At 30.8% G+C, this 22264-nt stretch overlaps 1 protein-coding gene across 1 annotated transcript in view; it reads left to right on the top strand.

Annotated features, from left to right (window-relative positions):
* LOC142330884 (cytochrome P450 4C1-like) overlaps window positions 1-22264 on the top strand; it is a 57389-nt gene that overhangs the window by 15439 nt on the left and 19686 nt on the right. Inside the window, exons 2-5 of the mRNA XM_075376351.1 lie at window positions 4118-4334; window positions 8367-8473; window positions 15898-15988; window positions 19116-19301. Coding sequence (XP_075232466.1) covers window positions 4118-4334; window positions 8367-8473; window positions 15898-15988; window positions 19116-19301 — 601 coding nt within the window. The remainder of the gene's footprint in view (window positions 1-4117; window positions 4335-8366; window positions 8474-15897; window positions 15989-19115; window positions 19302-22264) is intronic.

The raw sequence follows: 22264 nt of genomic DNA, 5'->3' as shown, positions 1-22264 counted from the left end.
AACAGGTTCCCTTCTGAGATAATTTTTTTGCTTTTTCCTTCTTGTTTTAATTATATAAGATATTTGTTTATAAATTAGTAATAAGCTGTTTATACAAGATAACATTTTTTTTTTTTTTACAATAACTAGCAATTAAGTCTAATTTATTTTAGCCTAATGGGATTGAGAATTTCATTTATTTATCTCGGAATTTCATGGAATATTATCATATATTATCATATTTCTATACTATTATATATTATCATGGAATTGATATACTATTACAAAATATAAAAAGCTTAAACCGATTTCAATTTGAATTTTTACTTTCCTGGCATGATAGCTCTAGGCTATGTTATAAAAAGGGAAGCATGGTAATGAGTCAAAAAATGGGGTATGGGAAATTTTAAATTTCTCAGTGTTTCATGACCCAGGGACCCAAACAACAAAAAAAAGTGGTGAGGGTAATATTCGTACGTATGTATAGACGTGTGTTGGCGTTTTCGTAGATTAATAACTTTTGACTGCATAAACTGATTTTTAAAAAAATTTTGTACCGACTCGTGTATATGGAACAATTTGTTGTTAAAATTTTGGAGAAATATTTCCATGGGGGGGGAGTAAATAGTTTTTTGCAATCTATTTTCTCAAAGTTTTGCAAATATCATCCCACTTTATATTAAACTCGGTACATTACCATTGCAAAAAGATGCCCAAAAATTCCCCATACCAAAAAATTGAAAAAAGCTATCCTAAAGAAAAAATCGCACGGTGTCAGATCGGGCGAACGTGGAGGCCACGGCAAACTAGCCCTCTCATCTAGTCCCCGGTGACCGATCCAACGGTCGGGGAAAATTTAATTCAACCAATCACGTACAGCATTACACCAGTGAGGAGGCATACCATCTTGTTGCCAAATGAAGTTCTGCGGTTCATATTGCAGTTGAGGAAAAAGCTGTATTTGTAGCAAATCAAGATAGTTCATTCCAGACACACTTGCTTCCACAAAAAGAACGGCTTGTAAACTTGCCATTCCGGATACGGCACAAAAGATTTTTAGTTTTTGTGAACTATTCAGTTCATTGTTTTCCCAAGAAAACATAGCTCTCTGCATTTTCATGTAACAAGTAACAAACGTGGAGGCACCTTCCTGCAAGGTATCAGATAGATTGTATCATGGTTAAGCGAAGATTTAGGAATCAACTTGTCAACTGCATAGCATATCCAGGAGCAGACATTGATAGCGACCATAATTTAGTGATAATGAAATTCAGATTGGGGTTTAAAAACATAAAGAAAAGGTTTCAGATGAATTGGTGCAAATAAGTGAAGCTTGAGGAAGAGAAGGTAAAGAAAATTCTTGAGGAGGACATTGTAAGAGGTCTGAGTAAAAAAGATAAGGTAGAAAATGTCAAAGAAGAATAATGGGAGAATGTTAAAAAGGAAATTCTTAAATCAGCAGAAATGAACGTAGGTGGAACAAAGAAAACTGGTAGAAAACCTTGTATATCAGAGGATATATTGCAGCTGATGGATGAATGTAGAAAGTATAAGAATAGTAGCGAAGAAGATGGTAAAAGGAACTATCAATAATTAAGAAATACTATAAACAGGAAGTGCAAATTAGCGAAAGAAAACTGTTTGTTCAAAAGTGGAAAGAGAAATGATCATTGGTAAAATAGATGGAGTATACAGGAAAATTAAGGAGAATTTTGTGGTACATAAGTTAAAATCTAATAATGTGTGTTAAATAAAGATGGTAAACCAATTATAATATGAAAGAAAATGTTGATAGGTGGGTGGAATATATTGAAGGGTTATGCAGAGGAAATGAATTAAAAACTGGTGTTGTAGACAAAGAAGAGGAAGTCAAAAAGGATGAAAAGGGAGATACAATACTGAGATCTGATTTAATACAGCATTAAAGAATTTGAATGGCAGAAAGGCTCCTGGGATAGACGGGATACCTGCAGAATTACTGCACAGTGCAGGTGAGGAAGCGATAGAATATAAAGATTGGTGTATAATATTTACAAAAAAGGGGAAGTTCCATCAGAATTCAAAAAGTGTTATTTTTATGATACCAAAGAAAGCAGGAGCAGAAAAATGTGAAGAATACAGAACAATTAGCTTAGCTACTCATGCATCAGAAATCTTAACTAGAATTATAGAATTCTACCAAAAAAATTCTTCTGTATAGACAGAAGAATTGAGAGGAGAGTGGAAGAAGTGTTAGAAGATCAATTCAGTTTCAGAAAGGTAGGTATAAGGACAAGAGAAGTAATTTTAGTGTTCAGATTAATAGTAGAAGGAAGATTAAAGAAAACAAACCAACATACATGGCATTTATAGACTTAGAAAAAGAATTTGATAATGTAGACTGGAATAAAATGTTCAGCATTTTAAACAGTTTATGGTTCAAGTATTAGTTTGCTTGGCATTTCTTCTGCCACCACCCCATATGGTTGCCCTAAAGCATAAGATCGAATGTCTGTACTACAGACAGCTACTGAGCCTCGAAACAGTTTAGTGACCAGTGTCCTGAATAGCTCCTAGAGCTTACCTAACAGCATGAGTGGACTAACCGCGGTGCCATATACCACCAGCAAGTAAGGTTGATGGACCATTAAATATAAAATAGGTTGAGAAAAGACTTTGGAGGTAGAAGAATTTTGTTATTTGGGAAGTAGAATTACTAAAGACGGAAGAAGCAAAAATGATATAAAATACCAAGTAGCACAAATGAAACAAGCTTTCAGTCAAAAATATAATTTGCTTGCATCAAAAATTAATTAAACATCAGAAAGCATTTTTGAAAGTATATGTTCGGAGTGCAGCTTTATATGGAAATGAAACTTGGAAAATTGGAGTACCTGAGAAGAACAGATTAGAAGCTTTTGAAATGTAGTGCTGTAGGAGATTGTTAAAAATCAGATGGGTGGATAAAATGACAAATGAAGAGGTGTTGTGGAAAATTGATGAAGAAAAAAGCATTTGGAAAAATATAGCTAAAAGAAGAGACAGCCTTATATGCCACATCTTAAGGCATCCTGGAATAATTGCTTTGATATTGGAGGGACAGGTAGATGGGAAAAATGTGCAGGCAGGCAACGTTTGGAATATGTAAAACAAATTGTAGGGTTTAGGGGATATACCGAAATGAAACGACTAGCAATAGATAGAGAAAATTGCAGAGCTGCATCAAACGAGTAAAATAACTGAAGACAAAAAAATTCTTTCTGTATGTGTTGTAACAAGAAGTTTCAAAGGAAAAAAATTAAAACCTATGCAATTTTTTTTTAATTTGATAGAAAAGATGTACTTATATTTCCAATAGAGGTTCCATTCTCCTTTTTACCCAATTACTTTTTTATTAATTTTTTAATTAATGAAGATCTATTTTAGAAAAACAACAATAATTTCTACTAAGAAGAAACAATATTTGATATAAATTTTTTCTCTGATAATGTAGATAATTTCTCTGGTGTTGTAATTTCTGAATAAAATTTGTCATATCAAAATTTTCTTTAGAGTAAAAAATCAAATCTAAATTATTCCAAGTTGCTATACTAGTTAACTTGTCATTGCAAATCAGTTGCTTAACAGCTGATTTTTGAAGTTGAAGGTTCTGAGGTTTAAATTCTAGTAAAGGTTTCTTGCTTTTATATGGGTTTGAATACTAGAGACTGAATACTACCGGTGTAGTTTGGTAGTTGGGGTTCAAATTAGCACACATCTCAGGAATGATTGGCCTAAGTCTGCACAAGACTACACCTCATTAACATGTCATCCTTATCACTTTGGGTGGACGGTGCTTATTGTTAAGTAGTTGAACAGATTGCGACATACACTTTAATAAAATTAAATAATTCCGAATTGTTCTTGGGGTTATAGTTTTTTTTTTTTTTTTTATAGAATACTAACTTATTGTATGATATAAAAAATATTAATTTTATATTCATACTTTTTTTTTCATTTGTCTTCAGTCATTTGACTGGTTTGATGCAGCTCTCCAAGATTCCCTATCTAGTGCTAGTCGTTTAATTTCAGTATACCCTCTACATCCTACATCCCATTCATACTTAAGTAAGCTTAAAAATGAATAAAAAATTAATATATTACATCTTTTATGTTACAGATGTCAGGAAATCCAGTAGTTTCCCTTTTGCCTACAGAACTGGCACCGATCAGCGCATTTAGCATACTTATGTTATGTATTATAGTTTTATTATTTATTTCATTATTCATGTATAAATGGAGAAGGAGAAGATTAGAAAAATTAGCTTCATTACTGCCTGGACCACCAACATTACCCATATTAGGAAATGGGTTAGAGTTTATGGGATGTCCTGAAGGTAAGATAAAAAATATATATACATTTATAAAAAAATGTTTCTTCACATAAATACATATTTAATATCTATTTATTTTAATAAATGAAAGTCTATGAAAATACTAAACAGTAAAAGTGGTTTTATATTCATTCATAACCACAAGGTAATAATTTTAATAACTAAAACTCTTTGACCTTATAAAATTCATTATAACACTTTCTTTTATATTAAATGTAAACCTGATCAGTCAGGAAAGATTGGATGTAATGTAGTAGTAGTGTAAATACTGTATAAATATAAAGAATACTGAGTAATTATGTATCTGAGATTGCTGTTAGATATGATCTACGGACAGCAATTTTCTGTTAAGTATAGATGTCATAAGTGGTTTAATCGATCGCTTCCACATTCAGTAAAAAATGTACCATAAGATATCTTAATTAGGATTCCATCATTAAATAATTCTAATGCTCAGAATTTTCAATATTAACCAGATCGGATATGTACTGTGTATAATTCCATAATTAGCATCTTTGGAACCAAATGGGATGCCCTGGAAAAATATTCGTTCTGTTTTTAAAGATGATGCACTTTTAATGATTACATAATTCAAAGCATCTGTTTCAAACTGAAACAAGATTTTTCCAGTTGTAGGTCCAATGGATGCTTCATAAATAATGAGCTTTGATAGTGAAAATTATTCCAAAAAAATTACATTTTAGGCTCGCTCATTATAAAGGTCTATTTCGTTAAATCAAGGACTCTTCAAATAAATAAATCATGAAACGGGATTTCTAATTCACTACTTCATATTGATATCCACTTATTATTGATATTCCATTGTTAAAGTCCTAGTGATATTTTTTGAACTTAAAGCTAGTACATATTAAAAACCCAGAGTTTGCTCCTAAAAAGATGAGAAGAGGAAAAAAATAATCTAGATGGATTCTCAATCATTTAAATTACCTAAGAAATGAAAACAAAATAATTTGCCGACTTCAAGCAACAAACTCACTAGGTACTTAAGAAATGATCTGGAATTATAAATGAGAAATTAATTCATACAGGGTTGTGAATTGATTTTAAATTGCTTCCTAGCTCTTGAGAATAACAGATATCAATATTTTTCCTCCATCCTATCCTCAGGTAGAATGAATAGCTACACAATCTTTTTGCTGTCTCCAGAATTCACTACCAACATTTTACTGGAGAAAGAAGAACAATTTGCAAATTATTAGTCTGACTGAACATTTCAATAAAAATATATCTATAATTTCTTAAGTTTTAAATATTTGTAAAGAAAAATTACCCAAAATACCAATGAAGGCAATTAATACTCTGTTACACTTTTCAAAAATTTACTTGTGTGAGCTAGTCTTTTTATACTAATGAACGCAAAAATCAAGAAATCCTAGAAACCTTTTAATTAATAGGGAATCCTTGTATTTTCAGTTTCTTATTAAAAGGTTAAATCTTTCTTAGTAGCTCAATTAAAATCCTTTATAAAATAAATATGTTTAAGCCCTTATTGAACAATTTTCTCTTGTTCCATTTTGCATATCGCCTTGTGACATACTGTTCAGAAACGCTGGTTTACACAAATGATTTAAAGATTTTTGTGTCATTATCATGACACAGTACAGTATGACTTAGTGCTACATTTTTGTAGTATAATTATTTTATGTTATTCAAAGAATTTTTATACAAAACTTCCAAATAATTATGATATTCAAAAGATTTTCATATAAAACTTCCAAATATTTTGACAGAAAATTAATTTTTATTAACACAAATGTAAAATATAGATTTAAAAACTAACATTTCAAAAAATTTGTTTAGCATTACATGCTTTATACTAAAGATTTAGCCTTATAAATTTAACATAAAAAATAATGTATATTTCTGGATTCAAACAGAGATTTCCCCTGCTTATTATTAGCCTGCCACTATTAGTCCTTTTTCAAGATGTAAGTTTTTCACCTTGAGTATTGTTTTTTCATGTGAGAGATTTTTTACAGACCTACTACTTAATTTTTAAATAAGACCAAAATATTTTTAATAGAATAAACTTTGTGAAAAGGTAAAATTAACTTTTAAAATATCTGCTGTAGACACTACATGACTTCCTTGTACACATATTAAATTACATATACACATGCTTTTAAAATGAAAAGTACAGAAAATTTTATTTCATTAATAACTTCTGATATTTTATTGTTATTGAATTTTTATTCATCATAATTTTTTTTTTTTTTACAATGATATGTTAATAATTACTAATAAATCAATATATTTAAATTAAAAAAAAGTTTAAAAAAAGAGATGAAGTCTGATTTGAACCGATGTGCCTTCCCTTGTAAAATCCAAATATTTCATTAATTAAAATTTTATTTGGCTATAACTTTGGAACCAATGAAAATAAGTACCTCTTATGATATATCATTGAAAAGCTCTCAATGAGGGCTTATTATTGCAGTTAAGAAAAAATCCAAAATCCAAATTTTTTTGAATTTTGTGTTTTTTGAACACTTGGTTCAGTAGATTCCAATCCAAAGGGTAGGTATACAAGTAGATGTTACAAAAGTCCTAAATCCAAAATTTCAACATCCTACAGCTAATTGTTTTTGAATTATGCGAGATGCATACGTACGTGAGTACAGACGTCATGTCAAAACTAGTCAAAATGGATTCAAGGATGGTCAAAATGGATATTTCCGTTGAGATCGGAAACAAAATTTTTCACGATTACAATACTTCCATGTAAGTACAAGGAAGTAAAAATGTTAAAAAAATAAAATTTATAATCTTTTAATTGTTCTTAAAAATTTAGATTTTATAAAATTATCACTAAATTAAAGGTTAAATATTTATTGATAATAATTTATTATTAATTATACCCAACTTCTAAACCTTGAAATCTAAAGAAAAAGTTTAATTAACTTTATTTCACTTCATTTTTTTAATACTTTTTCGAAGATTTCTTTTTTTTACTTTCCAATTATACATACCCTAGAATTAAAGGGGAAATTATAGTGATCATGTGAAAAATGTAGTATCGGTTTTTTTTAAAACTTTGCATTTTAGGGTCCAACTTGTTCATCTAGACCAAAAAAATATATTTATGTTTGTATGTCGCACTACCTATGTCGGCCTTATATCTGAGGATTGACTGAACCAATTTTCATAAAATGTAGCTCAAATATTTTTATATATGGGACATTGATCATATTATTTTTTTTTCAAAATTTTTAAGGGGATGGGGATATCGTGAAAAAAATCCAATTTTGATTTTCTTCAGAGGCTCTTTGGAGAAAACTTTATTAAATAAGATTTGTTACCTAAAAATACATAAATAATTCAAATTTTTTTTTTCAAAAATCAATCCCCTTTTCTTAAAATTGTAATGTATGGTTTTGTTCTTTTGCACTTTCTCCCTTCAGTTTAAATAATTTATCAAGTAATGTTTACAATTTTTAAAATTTTTGATCCCGGTCCTAAAATGTAGAAAGGTTTGTTGAAAATTTTCTTTTTCCTATTCTAGCGGATGTTAGATTTAGAGAAAACTTTACTTAAGCAAATCTGTTAAGCTTAACCTAAATATAAATATTTTTAGAAAAATCTTTTTTAAACCACTAAAAAATATATATTTTGTTTCTTGTTTTTTTGGCTCTCTCTTGTAATTGTTATTATTAATTGATAGGAGAATTATTGTGTAACTTGTTATTGTTATAACAGTACTTTGCCAGTTTTTTTTAATATTTTTTTTATTATAATTTTACCTTATAATCTGATTTGGTAATCCAACTGTATAATATAAGATACATTTTACTGCATTCTATTAAAATGGACAGATTAAAATGTTAATTTTTTGTTTACATATTATAAAAATAAAAACAAATTCTATTAAAAGAGTTAATTCTTTTAAATTAAATAAAAATCTGAAAAAAAATTTTGTTAAAAGTTAAATTTTAATTATAATTTGTTTTACATATTATTAATTCAAGTAAAGTACGTAGTGATTAATAATTTTTGACAAATTTTCTTTACTTACAGATGTAATGGGTAAAATTATTTCTATATCGTCAGCTTATGAATCTCCATTCAGAGTATGGATTGGACCTCTTTTAATAGTTGTATTAAAAAATCCCGAAGATATTCAGGTAAGTTTAATATAGAGGCATAAACGTTTTATACGTATTAAACAAATTTTTTTTTGTCACATATAGTTAATCATCAGATATTTAAAAGACAAGAAAAAAAATGTCAGTCTGAATTAGGTTTAATCTACTGATATTTACCTAAATAATTATCACTTAGAATGCTGACTTCTAGGTTTACTAATCTCAGATTCGATTACTGATAAGGATTGAGATTTTTTTCAAATATCATTTCACTTATCATTTATCTATCTTCCTACATAAAATATCTGCATAATAGAGTCGAAATTTTAAATTACATTAAAAAATAAGATAATAAATTACAAAAGTCATTAATCTGATCCAAATAATTATTTTATCACAATGCTTTTTTTTAACCTTGAGAAAGATTTAAGTTAAATTTAAATGAATAAAGCAGTAGTGCTCATGATACTTTTTATAAAAAAAATATATAATTTTTCATTTTGTTTTTTATTTATTAAAATTAGGCTATTTGTTACGAAGAGTTAAGAAATTTAAAAGAAAAGGTCATTATTCATTTTTTGCTGATAATAAGTGATGTAATTTTTCATAGTAAGCTGCTTGTATAAAATAGAAGTTGTATAAAAATTTTTATTTATTATGATTTACACTTAAATAAAAAATATTGTGTATCTTTTAAATAAAATTGAAACAAATACCTGTTTTCTCAACTTCAGAAACAAATCTTACAATCCTTAGAAACTTAATCCTAACTGAAATTTTAGTTTTGTGTTAATTTAAAATAGAACAGAAAGCCTGTCCCTTCTTTAAATAGTTTTGTTTATTTATTTACATATATTTATATACTTACATCTTATATTATTGAAAAAATTAATAGATAAAAAAATTCTGCGTAAATTTACTCCATAGTGCTGTTATTAGTTTTTCCCAATAACTTAATTATCTTAAAAAAATGTTAGATTAACCTCACAGACTCCCCCTTAATGAAACTGCAGTTGTTACTCTACCCTGGTTTTTTTTTTTAAACGGTAAAAATATAATGCAGTTTGCCATGTTGTAGCCTTAGTTGACTGTTCAGTAGCAGTATTTTAAGGTTGTTTGCTTGTCTTCCTTTTCTCTTCTTTACATTCCTTACAAGCATGTTTTTTCTTCATACGTTCAACATTTTCATTTTAGATTTACTCAAATTATAATAAAATAAAACTACAAAATAAAAAAAATTTAACAGACTTGAAAAAAAAACTGCCCTAGAAACTAAACAATAATATTCCTTCAGTCCTTGTTCACACTTTAATTTAAGTTAAAAGTTGAAATGTCTAGAAGAATTGACAAATATTTTTGTTTTTACGCCAGTATTTGTTATATTTTTTATGTTTATTTATAGTAAAACAATTTAGGGAGCAAGAATTAAAGGAAATAGAAATATTTAAAATAATTTTTGTATTAAAATATATAAAGTATATAAATATAAAAACTCTGTGTGTGTGTGTGTGTGTGTGTGTCTGTGTGTGTGTGTGTGTGTGTGTGTGTGTGTGTGCGTGTGTGTATATAAATATTCTTATTTTTTGAGATTTTTCTTGACTTGAGTATTTCCTTTTACTTACTAAAAATAAAGTGACAACAATAGGAATACCATAATTCAACTATTCTAAATTAAATAATAAATGTAAAAAGCAACATTACATTGCTCAATTAAGAAAACAAAGGCAAACCACTTTCATCAGCAAATTTGAATAAAGTATTTGTTATTCTTGAAAAGAGATATTCCCTTTTTAGGAATGACTTGTATTATGCAGTAATCATGTTAGTTGTTTTACCATACTCGTTATTTTTAATTGTTTATCAGTTTAATTATAAATTAAATAAAAATAAACTATGGTGTTAACTTAAAAACTGCTAAATTACAATATTAGATCTTTTGTATACTTATTATTGTATCAATTTTTAATCAGTATTGTTTCTAAGTAAAAACAAAATATTGTAAATCTTTAAAAAAAATTTAATCTTATAATTAATGTAGATGTATAGAATTTCAATTTATATACATAAAAGATATGCGTAGCTATCATATTTTTGTTCAGTGTAACACAACTGGTTCATCAAAGTGCGTCACTGACCAGACCAATAACGACTTAGTTTTTGATAAAAAGCCAAAAAGATTATTTTCACAATTCCTTATTAACATCTTTTTTTTATCAACCGAACTTTTAATATATATATTTTTTTTGGAATTAATTATTCATATATAATGATTTATTAAATTGATGTTTTAAAAAAATAAAACTGGATTTTATGGTGTATTAGAATTTTACCAGTAAATGTAGCATTATTAAATGTTCATCAATAAATAAGTTATTGTTTATTTTTGCAATACTACCTTCAGTTAAAACTTTAAAAGCGTTGTACTGGTATATCGTTAAAAAAAATCCCTGAGTATGAAAAAAGGTCAGATTTTATTTACAAAATAACACCTGGTTTTATTAAGCAAATAAAAATTCATTACTACTTAGTTTTCATAAATTCTTAAAAGTGTGATTTTTCTCAGAATAAGTATCGGGAAAACTTCTTTAACCGCTAAAAATAAATGAATTGAAACCATTTTTAACTGACCCAGAAAATCTATAATAACAACATAAAAAACCAAAAATAAAAAAAAAATTAAAAATATGCAGAAAAGGATTCATGTTCCTTTACCTGGAAGAATTATCACTTTAGTTGTCAGCAACAGTTTTCTGGAAACCATTGTATTCTTTGTGCAACAAGATAAGGACCATTATCGCTAGTGTATATCTGTATATATATATATATATATATATAGAGTGAGAGATAGTGAGATCACTATTGAGTAGAGGCAAGATATATTCAAGTTGTTTCTTGTTAGAAGAGATACATTAATTCACTGCTACTAGCCATCTCGGTTTTTCCTTACAGCTTTGATACATATGTATTTCAATAATTCTCTCTGAGAGTAATGATGTTCATTACTCAGTCCCTATAGTGTACAGTGTAAAGATGTCAGTTGTAGAACTGAACATCTTATGCACTTTGGTAGACTATACCTGTGTGGAATTGTATTTTTGGTTCTATGAAAAAACCAGAAGAAACCATATCATTCCTCACTTCCCTTAATAATCCTGGCTTGAGGTGTTTATTATTTAGAGAATGACTATGACCTTGAAACACAAGAAACTTGGGTTTCTTGTAATGGTCATGGGATATTTAGCTGCAGTTTAGGAGTTGCAATGTGGCATTTTATTTATTAAAAAAGTCAGTCAAATTAGGAGTATCATTTTAAAAAGCAGTAATTTATTAGAAAGAAAAAAAATGTGTTTAAACGAAAAGGATACACTTGGACATTTCTCACCTGGACAAAAGTGAGGAATATTAGGAGGTAAAAACAAGCGCTTATCTACATAATTACAAAATTATCTGCTTATGGTGTGTTTTAATCGTTTGCCTACCATCATGTAATAACAGTAGCCAAAGCTAGCCAACATTTCATACATCATATTCACATCACCTTGTAGATTGTTGTACAGATAGTATTGTGAATTAAGATACAGGTGTACGTTTACCAACTTGTATATATCAAAATAAGTTGAAGCCTTTGTGGCATTATCATTTGTATCGGTCTGTAAACTATATGTCACATGTCTTAGTTTCTTTGTTTGCAGACACATTTGTACTGTTTAAGAATGTATGTTTGCGATAGAACCAGATATTCATCTATCTGCCATGTACAAAAAGCTATTGCCAACAGTCTAAATTATTCTACTACTTTCAGCAGTTGCAACGGCATGGTATTGGTGACGTGAACGTGAAATTTTTCATGTCACCTTCATCACCTTCAATTTGGAATTGAATGAATCTTTTATGGATACAAACGTGTTTACGTTGCTGGAAGATCTAAGCAAAACCATTTCTTTTTTCATGTTTCATATTATGTGTTTTTAATCTTCAGTGAATCCCATCAGGATATGCAGTGGCGCATAGAAGCAAAATCTTCTGGTGCTTTATCTAAAGTAAACTTATCCGACACATTAAATTTCCAACCGAAATTTTCCATTGTTTTCTTCAATTTTACGTAGCAATAGAATATTTTTATTGTGGTTGTAATTCCTAACTTTTGAATGTGACGCAATTCCGTTCCATCTATTTCATATCGTATCTCTCAAACAGAAATTGAACTGCGTTGTTGATGTTGTTTCCACTGCCTTTTTATCTCCATCCTTTGTAGTCAATATACCTTCAATTACCAAAAAGCTTTTATGTGATAACATGTACATGTCCTGTTGGTGAATATGTATCTGAATTTCATCATTGTTATAAGTTGACGCATATGGTAGATGTGTGTGATATTCATGCTGAGTAATTGTGTTGTAGGAAAAACTTTCACCAACATCTAACATATCCACCACTGCTACTATCATTACTATTCACTGTAAAATTGAATTTGCGAAGGAAAAACACGTTCTGTGATGTTAACGCTCTGGTGTTCAAACATCGACTGATCGGTTTGCAAACCGTACTGCTACTGTTATTGTATATTAACTCAATCTTCCAGTCTACATCGTAAATGTAACTTCATGGTTACGGTCACCGCGGAAATTTATCAATTTCCCCTTCTGATCGGTAAACTTTAACGTGGTTTCATTTATATTCTTTGAAAAATATATTATATTCTTCAGTGACTCGATTATTTTGAAACTGGGTGGAATGCTTAGCGTAAATTTATGCTACCCGTGACTTGATTCGTTTTTATAGGAGCCTCATATAAGGTTGCATTTGTTTTGATGTATGCCATCTTGCTGGAAGTATACTTTGAGGAACATCTTAAGCAGCTGTGGGAGTTCTTGAAGAAAGTGCAAATGGACCTCTGAATTTAAGCGTCCAGGTAATATGAACGGTCCAAGCAGCTGATTCTGCAAGGCTGTTAAATTGGTATTAAAAATTGTTTTTCATCTTTTCATGGGATTTACTTCTGCCCATGTATGCTCATAGTGTAAGTTGCTGACACCATCTCGGGTGAAATTTGCATCGTTGGTAAAAAAAACATGCTTTGAGGGTTGTCAATTTGTATTTCACCAGTTGCAGAACTCAAAGCGGAAGTGGACCGTCTCTTGGGTGTAGAGGTTTAACTGGCTATATGATAAGGATAAAACATGTTTTGTTTAAGTACTGGCCAAGCCATCGAATGTGAACTCTGATCTACTTAGAAAGATGTCATGTACTGACAACTGGACTATATCACTAATAATTTCATCAATAACAGCTTTGTGTTGGACAGATCGTTCATAACTGGTACGAATACTAGATAGTGAAACTGTTCCCCGTAGATTGTAAAAAGTCATGCTAATTGTTTTGGGATCTGGAATCCTGCCATTAGGAAAACGTAATTCGTATTTTACTGCAGCAGCTGTAACATTGCCATTACTCACATATAAAATGAATGTCATATCAGCATATTCCTCTGTTGTAATTACGTACAGCATTAATTCAACGGCAAACCAATCATACTCAATCTAAAATTCACATAAAACCTTCGCTAACTACGGCACAGTTCACAGTACCCGATATATTTAAATGTACCTTACAGAATGATTTAAACACTAATACAGTATTTCGCATCATTTATCAGCTGTGCTTTTTTACTGCCAACTTTGAAATAATAGTTTTTCAAATAATGTATTGAATATCTATCAATATCAAAAAAAATTATTATCCACGTAATTTTTATTTATTTATTTTCATTTCACAATTGTTATGTTGTTTTTTAAATTTTTTTACAACAATTCTTAACAGTAAATTTTGATTTAAAAATTTTTCACATCACCAAACAAGAATTATGTTTTTGTTTTAAGTACTCTTCTGAAAATGTAGTGTACTGTTTCTAAATAAAATTTGAATATTTCTAACTTTTCTTTGTTTTATTCAATTTATCTTACAGAATCTTGTTCAGAATTAATATCTCTACAAGTTTTGTTTTCATTTTATGTATTTATTATCCATTTAAAAACGTTATTGTACGTCAGACATAAAAACAGGGGTTTTTACCCCAATTTATTGAGGTAAATCCCCTGATGAAGTGACAAGATCAAAAATTAATTTACAAGTTACTGATTGTTATATTGTTTAAAATAACTTATTGATTTTTTTAAATGTTTCCTCATTTTATTATTTAATATTATTCCAAATGTACTTGTAATTAAAAATAAAAAATTGGTCATAATAAAAAGATTAAATTCATTTCAAAAATACCTATAATTATCACTATTATTATAGGTATTTTACCTATACCTATTAAATCAGGTACCTACCTGATTTGTGGTACAAGATTTAAGCAGGTGTTGCTTCCATCACTCAAGACATGCTGGTTAAAGTATAGACTTGTAACACATTACAAAATGTGCTCACATTGAACACTTGTGGGGGAAAACTGTAAGAATTACTCTTTTTTATTTGTGATTCATTAACTTAAGTCAAAGTTAAAAGATATTAAATAGCTTCAAAACTCTGACATTATTTTTTTTGTATTCATTATATTTTATTTTTTAAATATCGGTCAACAGGATTCATACTTACGGGTACTAAACAGTCATTTGGCAATCCAATGAAAACTTGTTCTTATTTTATGCGAAAGACCCAAGAGATGGCATTATACTTAGACGGTAATATACAAAGCGATTCAGGAATAAAGGAAAATAATTTTGGAACTGATACTGGAGCTTTCAAATTAGGAAAAAAATTCATACAAAATTTATCCAAAAATTCTTTATTATCGAGGTACGACTAACGAAATTTTGCCAGGATTTCAGTTCCCCTGGTGAAATGAAATCGTACTGAAATTTTTAAGACATTGTATAAGGGGTAAACATGATGGATTCTTATGTTTTTTGATTTGAAAAATTGAATAAAACAGGTCCCAGAACATATCTTTGGTAGTTTTCATGATATTGTAATTCAAACCTTAAAAAAACGTGTTTATTGTCACTGAAACGTTCTGTTTTATGTTGGCTTGTATGAAAACTATAGAAGATGGGACCTGCTTTATACAATTTTTCAGGTCGAAAAACCATTACATTCACTTACTATCTAACGCCTTAAAATTCACTATGACCTTATTTCTCTGGAGGGGGAATTGCAAATGGGGGAAAGTTTTTGCTAGCTGTAACTTGCATTACTTACAATTTGACTGAGTGTAAAGTAAAAAGGCTCAGGATTTAGTATACTGAATTCCTATAAAATAAAAATTAAAAAAATATTATATATATAAATATCATCTTTTAAAAAAAAAACCAATAATAAAAAAAATATATATAATAAAATAATTTGCATCAGTAAACTACTTAAGTTGGTTAATTGGCACCTTTATATAATTTTAATCAATTAAGTTAATTCTAATCAAACAGGTGTAATTTAATTTTTTTAATATAATTTTATTTCAGATTGTTTTAAACAGCTCTAAAACACTTGGAAAGGACCCATTATACCGATTCTTTAGAAATACAGTGGGTACTGGATTGTTTTCAGCTCCTGGTAAGCTTTTAATGTCAAGTTTCCGTACGTAATCAAACCTTCTGTAACCTGTAATGCATGTGTTAATATATATATATTAAGCTTAATGTAAATATTATTGAATATTTAAAATGTTATTGCTCTTCAGAATATCACCAAATTTAATTTCTTGAATAATAATTTTAAAATTATTACTGACTTCAACTTCAGTAACATCAAAGTCAGGTACAAAACTGAAAAAGAAATTAGAAATCAACTTTAAATAGAATAATCATCAAATAAAATGTAAAAACTAAGATTTTCCTGGTTTGCTGTAGCTCTAAAACATTAAGCAAAATCCTTGGAAGGGTATTACTGAACATAGTTTTCATTTTCATAGAATTTAAAATTAACCACTCCTGAAATTATAAAAAAAAATTCAAGTTATTAGTTTTTATGTTTCATTAAAATATAATAAAAATGGGTAGGGGATTTGCTTCTAAATAAGGGTTAAAAATGTCTTCAACCCAGAAAACACCTTATTTATGAAAAATTGTTTTTTAAATTTAACAAGTTTAAACAATAAAGAATTTAAAAAATGTATAAAACTCAAAGTTTTTAGGCAATTGTTTTTCATTAATTACTTTTTTTTAGATGTAATTATTTAGATTGTATTAATAATACGAGTAGTATTAATAAAACAATTTATGTACTGAGTGATTCAAGAAGAATGTAATAAACTTTAAGGATATGCTTTATTAGTAAAAATAAAGAAGAAAATTCAAATAAACTTAGGTTTGGAAACACTTATTTTAATAACGATACAACAACAAATTGTTTCTGAACCTAGGTTTAAATAAACTTTCTTCTTTATTTTCACCAATAGAACATGTCCTAAAAAATTTATTACATTTTTGTTGTATCACTGTACACAAAAATAGAAATATTTCTGAATTCCAGGCAACATAAAAGTTAAAAAATTGAAGTAGTCTTTTTACTTGTAGCAATTTGTATCTAGAAAACATGCAATCTTGGTTGCCGGTCTGATGACAGGCAGGCAATTGGAGTCTGGCAAAATAGGGGGGTGGACCCGGGGAATCATCTGTGTGGGCGGATGGCTCTTTCTGTTTAGAAGTGAGTTTCTGCAGTGGTTATTTGGACTGAGTTCTGGTACTACGATGGGCACTATGCACAGGTATTCCTCTGGTAGTTGATGCTTTATAGGCAGCGAGGTGGGAAGAGAGTTGAACAATGCAAGGATTGTTGGTAGGGATACAACTTTCGTAAAGGGTAAGCCCAGAGGAGTTGGTGGTCGGCAGACCAATGGTGCTTGAGCATCCTTCTCTCCCATCTCATGGTTCACGCTGTAACTTGAAAAGGGACAGTTGCTCCCATGTCTGTGGTAATGAGCGGGGTAGCAGCTGGGCGTGCATATCTAGATGGCGAGCTCTGCCTACCCTCAAAATCACCTGTTCTATTCCGGTAGGGAACCCTGTGGTGTTAGACGCATATAAAATAGAGTTGGGCCTGACTTCTCTCGTATGCGGTTGTCAGGCTTTTTCTTCAGTTAAGTGTCTGTGCACAGGGGATGTTTGGAAGAACAGATCGTGTGTATGTAGACCGGCGAGTATATGACGTCCTGGGAGTGTGGTGGGGAACTTGTGAGTCCTGCGACACCGCTGCTGACCGCGTACACTTATTAGTATTCCGAGTTGCCCAGGGATAGGCTACTCTATGTAGAATGTTGTTAAATCAATAAATATAAAAGGCGTTGTGAAAAAAAATAGTGTTGGGGAAGTTATATGAAAAAGTCCTGTTTAACAGCATGTATACTAGAATGAATGGAAATGGACTTCTACCTGAGCATCAGTACAGCTTCAGACCAGGAAGAGGTATGGAAGATGCACTGTCATCATTGTTGGAAGAAGTGGAAAAGGTTGAGAGTTGTTATGTGTTGTGTGTGTTTCTCGATATCTCAGGAGCATTTGACAAGATGTGGTGGTTGTCAGTATTGTACCAGTTTGGAAGACAAGGGGTGATTTGGGAAGAATACAACTTTGAAAGGAGCTGCTTAGAGGATAGAGAGGTGGTACTGAGACATGGTTCTGCTGAATGGAAAACATATGAGCAAAGGGTGTCATCAAGGAAGCATCATGAGTCCACTCATGTGGATTGCAGAATTTGACTCTTTTCTGGGACTATGGTTGCTGGAAGGATATAAATTAAAAACCTACATGGTTGATGCCCAGCTCATGGAGGCCAACTCATGGAACCAATTAGAAGAACAAGTTGGGGGAGCAATTGAGATATTGAGGAGAAGGAGTGTTCAGAACAAAGATGACTTTCAGTGCTGAGAAGACAACAGTGGTGATGATGAAGAATATGCTGAAAAGAAAGTCATTAGTGAAGATCGGGGGAGGGATATAAGATATGCCAAAACCCAGAGGCACTTAGGAATTGAGATGGATGAGATTACAAGGAGCATGTGATGCAGGTTGGAGGAAGAGCAAAAAACGCTTTTGTGTTATCATCGCCCGGAAATATCAGTCATGGTTTCAATGAAGACTGAGGAGGGACATCTTTGCCCAGTGTCATGTGCCGTGTTGTACTAAAAAGGTATAAGGGCTATGAGGGCTTCTGACAAAAGCCATTGGCTTGAAAGCAGCAGGGATGGAGGACTGTGGATAAGTCCGTGGTAGGAACTTCTATGCATCATTAAAGATGACCAAGAAATACTGTTACATGCTTTGTTACTAAGCCCACTGAAATGCAAGTGATATTCAGGTCTAAAAATATCTTCAAATTATTTACTACATGATATACGAGTAATGATGTATATTGAATACCATTATGCTTAAAAAAAATGCAACTGAGACTACTACTTTTTGAAACTCAATTACTTTACATAATTCACAATTATAAGAAAAGAATGAGACAAATAATTCTTCTTCTTTATCTTCCTCCTTGTGTGCAGTGAAGCATCAGGTTACTAATAAACCAATAAATTAATAAACATTACCCCTTCTATCAAGAAACAAAGCACTAATATATTGCCTTTAAGGCAAGAAAGGTAAGATTTCATGTTAATAAATAGATGTATGCATTATCATTCAAATATTATTTAAGTTGACAATAATAATCTAATGAATATGTTGTTTTTAATTAACAGTGGAAAAATGGAAGAAAAACAGAAAAGCTATCGCACCAGCTTTTAACAACAGGTTGTTGGAAAACTTCGTTCCAGTGTTCAATCAACAGACTAAATATCTAATTCAGAAAATAAGCAAACATCTCAATGAAGGAACATTTGATCTCTTTGAATACGTTAGTTCAGCCGCACTTGATATTATATGTGGTAAGTTTAATAATTATAATATAAATGATATATTATTCAAATTTGAGCCATTATACAAAATAAAACATAAGTCATAAACTAATTATAAACTAATTTTTTGGTTGTGGAGGGCATGCAAATTATTTGTTAGGAATAGCATACAAAATAATGCTTTTTAATATTAACAATCAGAAAAATTAAAATTGATAAATTTATGTTAAAAATAATTATAAATATTTACAAAATTACTAGATCTGTAAAACCCATAAAAATATATCAACTGAGTGGAAAATTCAAGTTACCACTTAGTGCTTGATAATCATGTAAAGTAGGGTTTATGATATTATTAACTAATTCCATCATTAATGTGTAAGTGTAATTTTTTATAAGTGATAGTTTTCAAAATGAATGGGTTGTACCAGTGGTGTAATTATACATTACAACAACATGGGCACTGCCAAAGAGAATAGGAGCACCATGGCCATTAAAATTAATCATCGCTTTATTACAGTTCAGCTGAAAGTATCTATTATAGATTTTTTTTGTACACCAACTTAAATTTTAATTAAGATTTGTTGTTGCAACATCCTTATATTGTATCTTGTGAATTGCTGCGTTTTGCAGGATGGAAACGGTTTTACTGTGGATCTGACTCCATGTCTCCTGTTTTGTGCAGAAAAGAAATGAGTTGTGTTTTCTTGCGATGGTTCTCTGATAATCATCATGTTGTTGTTAGCGTTTATATTTGAACTTACATCTATATGCTGTAAGTTCTTATTGGGATCCTACTGAATGTCATCTTGAAGCTTGGAAAAAAATTCTTCGGTCTTCTGAGTGTGGTTCAATTGTTATTGATGCTGATGTTTATTTTAAATCTTTGGTGTGACATAGTGATCGTACCGATGCAAGTGGTAAATGGTCAAAGTGTTTCTTGCCCAGTATGATTTAGAGTTATTTAATACTTTTGGTTAGCTGCCAACATATGCTGGCATGGTTGATGGCAGATGGCAATTTGCTGGTACCAATATTGATGCTACACTGGGAAGAATATATTCTCCAAGTGTCTGTGGTTGGAGAGTTGTCGATGATTGCTGTGATGATCATCATTTAATCATCTTTGAAATCATTGGAGGCCTGAGTGATGATTATAGTTGTAATTTCCCAGCTCAGCAGGGACGTTTTCTGCACAGGAAGCAAGTTGGCAGAGGTTTATTTTGATTCTTTCGGTCAGATTCCGTGTCTTGGACAGGAAGTCTGATGTCTTGATCCAGAGGACCTGGCATGTCAGTCAGCGGCTTTCATAGATGCCACTGAGTGTTCCATTCCCCAAAGTTCAGGTCGGAAGAGGGTGCCCCTTGGTGGACGCAGGAACTTTCTTGAGTTGAAGTGTCTGTTCTCCGTTTGTGGAGATTTTCTCAATATGAAGGTGACCCTGAACGGTGTGCGGATTTGGCTTCTCAATACAAGGAACTCAGATGTTGATATTATCATTACGTAAGACAGGCCAAACATGTCATTCCTGGTGCTCCTTTGTGCAGGAGCAAGGTAACAAAAACCCATGGGATGTTGTTTACCGGATATTATGCTACAAGTAAAAGAAGAACATTTTTAAGTCCACTCTCTCAACCTGGTGAGTATAATCTCAGATAAAACTCAGATTTTATGTTCACTATTGAATGATTTGTTGTCGGACAATAATTTAGCGGTTGAGACTGCATATCATTGTGATGTTCGGAATGATGTAGCCTCTTTTCGTGTGGATATTTTGTCTTCAGAAGTTATTGAGGCTGAGTTGGGTGATGGAACATACGATAAACCATAGTTTAGTGTGGTACCTCGAGATAAACCCTCTAATTTTCTTCAAACAATGTGGTTTCCGCCTAGATAGACTGGCTATCGATCGTGTAGTTATCTTGAAATCTGTTTTTCAAAATGCCTTACTACTTCGCTTGGTTATTTTTTTTGGTATGCAAAAAGTGTACTACATGGCTTGGAAGAGAGAAATGCTAAATAAACTTCATGAATGGGGTATACAAGGAAATTTCCCAGCATTTATCAGGGGTTTCCTCAGCAGTTGGTCTGTTCAGGTTCAAGTTGGAACGACATCATCTGAAAGTTTCATTTTAGAAAACGGAGTACCGCAGTGAAGTGTCCTAACTGTTACCTTTTTTGCAATTGTCATAAATAGTATAACAAACTACGTGTGAAAACCTCTTATGTGTTCTTTATTTGTTATTAATTTTTTAATATACACATCATCTAGAACTTAAGCTACTAGTGAGATATTGCTCCAAAATAGAATAGCCCAATTAGAATCGTGGCATAAGACAACTGGACTCACATTTTCTCCAGAGAAAACAAAATTCATCTTGTTTACGCCATTGCGTAAAGTTGTGTTATTTCCAATGAATTCAAAGTTAGGGTTGGGTTTTGTTGTTTGTTACAGACTTGGTAAATTTATTACTCTGTTTTGTATTTGGGCTTGTCATATGTGTATCTGTTTGATGAAATTTGTTTGGTTTATTTGAGACCTGGCGTCGGCCAGACTGTCTGTTTCTGTCTTCTTAATAGTGACCGCGTGTTCATTTCTAGCATTATTTATTGCTGCCTTCACACACCCTTTTTCTTCCTACCCATACTAATACATGCACATATCTCTTGATTTTTACACACACTCTCTCCTGTCCACTGCCTAGGTTTGCTTCTCCCTACTTCTCACCACGCCACACTTTTTGCATTCTAGTTCAGATCTTCACGTTGTGCGCATCCACAGGGTGATCCTCCAGAATCCTTGGAGGATCAGCTTGCAATTGTTTCTCTCGTAATAATGTTTAAATATTTTCATTGTATTCATACTCTCATAAACATTGCGGTATTTCTCTGTCGAAATATTCTCTAGTTCTACTCATCAACGTTTTGTGATTTCACCGATCTCTATGTTTTGTTTTGCCTTGTTTCTTTGTTAAGTTAATCTTCAAATTCTG

The sequence above is a fragment of the Lycorma delicatula genome, chromosome 10, assembly GCF_047948215.1.
Source record: "Lycorma delicatula isolate Av1 chromosome 10, ASM4794821v1, whole genome shotgun sequence".
In the NCBI taxonomy this organism is placed as follows: domain Eukaryota; kingdom Metazoa; phylum Arthropoda; class Insecta; order Hemiptera; family Fulgoridae; genus Lycorma; species Lycorma delicatula.
This window is presented reverse-complemented; position numbering and strand designations above follow the sequence as displayed.